General features: G+C 59.2%; 1 protein-coding gene across 1 annotated transcript; it reads right to left on the bottom strand.

Moving 5' to 3' along the window:
• Nucleotides 1–2042: 2042 nt before the first annotated feature.
• On the bottom strand, nucleotides 2043–3775 carry FJX1 (four-jointed box kinase 1; the record flags this gene model as incomplete). Its single annotated transcript, XM_042862303.1, has 1 exon — nucleotides 2043–3775. A coding segment is annotated over one exon (1116 nt), but the record flags the coding sequence as incomplete, so codon positions are not given.
• Nucleotides 3776–3835: the final 60 nt, after the last annotated feature.

The following is a 3835-nucleotide window of genomic DNA, read 5'->3' as shown; positions in this document are numbered from 1 at the left end:
GACGTGTGGCACGGATTCTGGATGTGGGCACAATCTGCAGCTGAGTCTAGGCAGGGTTTGTGCTGTGGCTGCAAACTGGGAGTAACGAGCAAATGGGTTCAGTCTTTATGTGAGCTCATATCCAAACTCATCCCAGACCACCTAGCATGCCGATGAGAAAATTCTCAGTATTATTACCATTAAAAAGTGTTCCACACTTCAAAGGGCAATCAAACCACAAAGCCTGCACAGCAATGCAAGCGCATGCTGAGCGCCAGTCAGCCAGAGTGCAACCAGCCCTATTTTTTTCACTTCCTTCCTTCCAGCTATTCCCTGAGCCCAGCAATGGGCTGGTACACCTCACAGACACATGTCCAGCTTCCACCTACTTCAGATGCTTGCAGACAGAAACCAAGAGGCCTTTCCCCATGGGCACCAGCCGCACCCTGGGAGCGGCAGCCATCCTGCCCTGCATAGAGTAGGTGCTGAGCATCCTGCCTCAAGCTGACGTCGTGCTGCTCAGCTCCGTGTCTTGGGCTATCAACCTCAGATTGCAGTGGCAGTGGCCAGCCTGTCCCACGTCCCACCTCACTGCCTAAAAAAAAGCACTGGAGCACTGCAGAGCCTGGAAGCAGTGAGGTCTCCCGCAGGGGAAGGCGGACCAAACTGCAGCCCTTTGTTCTGCTGCGAGGCAGCCCAGGCTCTGATGGCGCGTCGCGAGGGAGAGGCACGCAAAGAATGCACCGGAGCAAGAATGTACAAAGCACAGCTTGCCGTGAAAAAAACCCCACAGAAGGCCCTAACACAATGGTGATGGGGGGCTTTCTCCAGCGCAGCAGTAAGTCTGCACCAGAGCAGCACCGCAGTGCCCACTTTCCTTCCCCAGCCCCCGAACGAGCACAGCTCCCTGCAGGATGTGGCTTCCCCAGCACACAGCTCAGCATCACCAACCCATCGCACACCCTGCACACAGCTGAGGTGTATAAAGTCAGATGGAAAACTCTTTCTGCTTGAGATGTGCAATTTTGTAGGGTCTGGCTCCAAAGACACTGCAAGAGAGCATTTTTCCCATTGGTCATCCAAACCATATCAATGCTCATAGAAATACTCAAACAGAACCGAAACCCTGGAAGCTCAGGCACACCGTTTGCTCACAACCAACACCAGCAGTTGTTTATTTGAATGCGTTTTCATGAGGTGAATGTGACAGAGCTGCTGCTTCCGAGTTAGGGAGGGAGGCTGACAAACAGCACTGAAGAATTAAGAATTACACTGCTGAACTGAGCATTGTCATGTAAATGGAGAACGTCACATGGGAGCTGCGCATTGTTCCCAGAGACAAATGCAGAACTATGGAAGCGAGTTCAATAGAGTCCTGCCACTGGGGCACTGGGTTGGGAGCTGCCTGGGAGGCTGCCGCAGCTGCAGCTAACAGAACTGTTCATTAAACTGGGGTCTTACATCATATGTATATATATACATACACACACACAAAATAAAACAGAAAACACTTCTGCGGCCAAAGAGACTTCATAAAGTTCTATCTAATATGCTATCACTTTGCTGAACGTACAAAACTTCTATTAAAAAACCATTTTAGCAAAGCAGAGGAAGAGCTTTCCTATTAGAGGTTGGCGACCCTGAACATAGCAGAGGAGTTGAAACTAGATGATCGTTGGGGTCCTTTTCAACACAAGCCATTCTATAGTTCTATGAGTCTATTCAATTCAGGCTCTGCTCTGGCAGCACAGATAGCAGGAATGGGAGGAGGGCTAAAGCAGGCGGCACCACAGGGGTTCGCAGGGCACAGCAACACAAGAAGTGACCCTGTTACAGGGCTGGGATGCAGCCCAAGCACCTGGCACAGCTCTGCCCACATCACCCACGGGCAGCATTCCAAAACCGACGGCTTATCAGGGTGCCAGCAGGGGCGGGTTGGCTCAGATTGAGCCACACAGCACAAGGCAGGAGGACACAGGTGGATGAGATGCAGCGGGACACAGCGGAATGCAGCGCAGCTCAGGCACTCAGCACAAAGGAGGCAAATCACCAACACGCTTTACTGAAATATCAGTTTCTTTAGTATGTTACAGAAAAGCTTATGAACATAGAGAATGTACATAAAAGGCAGACTTTGTAAAATAAAAAGGTCTTTTTGTTTATAAAAAAATTAAAAAGTCAAAGTAAAGTGCATGGAACAGTTTTTTTTCCTCCACTTTTAACTATTGCGCCCAAGTCTCAGCACAAAGCGATGCTTTGGGGGTCCTCTTCTGTCACCGTCAGTCCGTTATTTTACCGTCAAATCAAAGGATGGCGACGACTACAGACACACACTTGGGGGATCAGAACAGCAGAACCAGATGAACCCACAACACAGACTAACAGCTACCAGAGTACCCGCTCACGGCTGGACACAGCACCAGCGACAGGTCTGCTCTCCTTAAGGGAAATCGGTAGGAGCCAAGCTTCAGAGAGAGGGCAGTTCGCCAGTCAGGGGGTGCCCCTTCGTGCGACCAGTCCTCAGTCCCAGTGCCAAGGTTCGTGTGCCACAGGAGGAAGAACACGTTGAAAGCACTCCTTCCGCATCCCACGGAGGAGTCGAGGCCGAAGGGACCTCCGCGGCCCTAGTAGGCAGAGAGCGGGGAAACAGGGAGCGGAGGCGCGGGGAGGGCGGGTGCTGTCAGAGCGCAGCGGCCTGAGCGCGGCACTGGGCGATGTGGCGGTGCACGAAGTCAACGCGGGCCTGCAGCAGCTCGGCCTGCCGCTCCGACAGGAAGCCGAGGCGTGCCCAGAGGGGCTCCCGGGCCCGGTAGCGGCGACGCAGCTCGGCGGCGGCGTTGCGCCGGCGGTGCAGCTCGGCCAAGCGCCGCGCTGTGCCCTCGCGGAAGACGCAGACGGAGCGCAGCAAGGGCTCGTTGTAGGGGTCCCACGTGGCGAGCAGGCGGTAGCCGTGCACCAGCCCCGCCTCGTTGTCCATGAAGACCAGGCCGCCGTCGGGGGCGCGCAGCAGGTTGCTGGTGGCGCGCCGCATGACGCGCGGGTCCCACTGCAGGCTGAACAGGTTGCTGGCTAGGCGGTCGAAGTTGGCCGTCAGGTAGTCGAAGAGGATCAGGTCGCTCCACTGCACCAGCTCCACCAGCTGCGCCGCGGGTAGCCCGCCCAGCTCGCCCGCCGCCAACGCCCGCGGCCGCCCGCCGCCCCACGGCGCGGGAGCCACCACGGCCGTCAGGTTGTCCACCCAGCGCGTCAGGCTAACCACCGCGCCCTCGGCCCAGTGCGAGCCGCGCAGCTCCTCCCGCACCGGCTCCCACTGCCGCCCGCGAGCCTCCACCAGCGCCAGCGCCATGGGCGGCAGCCGCTGCTGCATGCCCAGCAGCCCGGCCAGGTGGTAGGAGAGCGCCTCGCCCTGGATCTGCTCCGGGCTCACGCCGTAGCGGACGCAGGCGCGGCTCCCGTCCGACAGCCGGGCCAGCCGGTTGGAGCTGCGCCCGCAGCCGCCGCGCTCCAGCGAGGCCACGCGGGCTCCGCGGGCCGCCGCCCGCCACGCCGCCGCTTCCTCGGCCGCGAAGCCCGGCGGCACCCGCGCCTCCAGCTCGCGGCTCCAGAAGATGCCGCGCCGCACCGGGGCCGCCGGCGGGTCCTCCTCCCCCTCGTCCTGCTGCTGCCGCTCCCGTCCCGCGGCCAGCAGCGCCCGGAAAGTTTTCTGCACGCCGCCGCCGCGCGCCTCGCCCCGGGCCGGCCCCGGCGCCGGCTCCCGCAGCGCCAGCAGCGCGCCCAGCAGCAACAGCAGCAGCAGCAGCAGCAGCCCCAGCGCCACCCCGCCGCCCCCGCCCAGCGTGCCGCGCCTCACGCCTCT

The sequence above is a fragment of the Lagopus leucura genome, unplaced genomic scaffold (assembly GCF_019238085.1).
Source record: "Lagopus leucura isolate 7727_CA_CO unplaced genomic scaffold, USGS_WTPT01 Super-Scaffold_1, whole genome shotgun sequence".
Taxonomy (NCBI): Eukaryota; Metazoa; Chordata; class Aves; order Galliformes; family Phasianidae; genus Lagopus; species Lagopus leucura.
The sequence above is the reverse complement of the archived record's forward strand: the minus strand, read 5'-3'. Positions and strand labels throughout refer to the sequence as shown.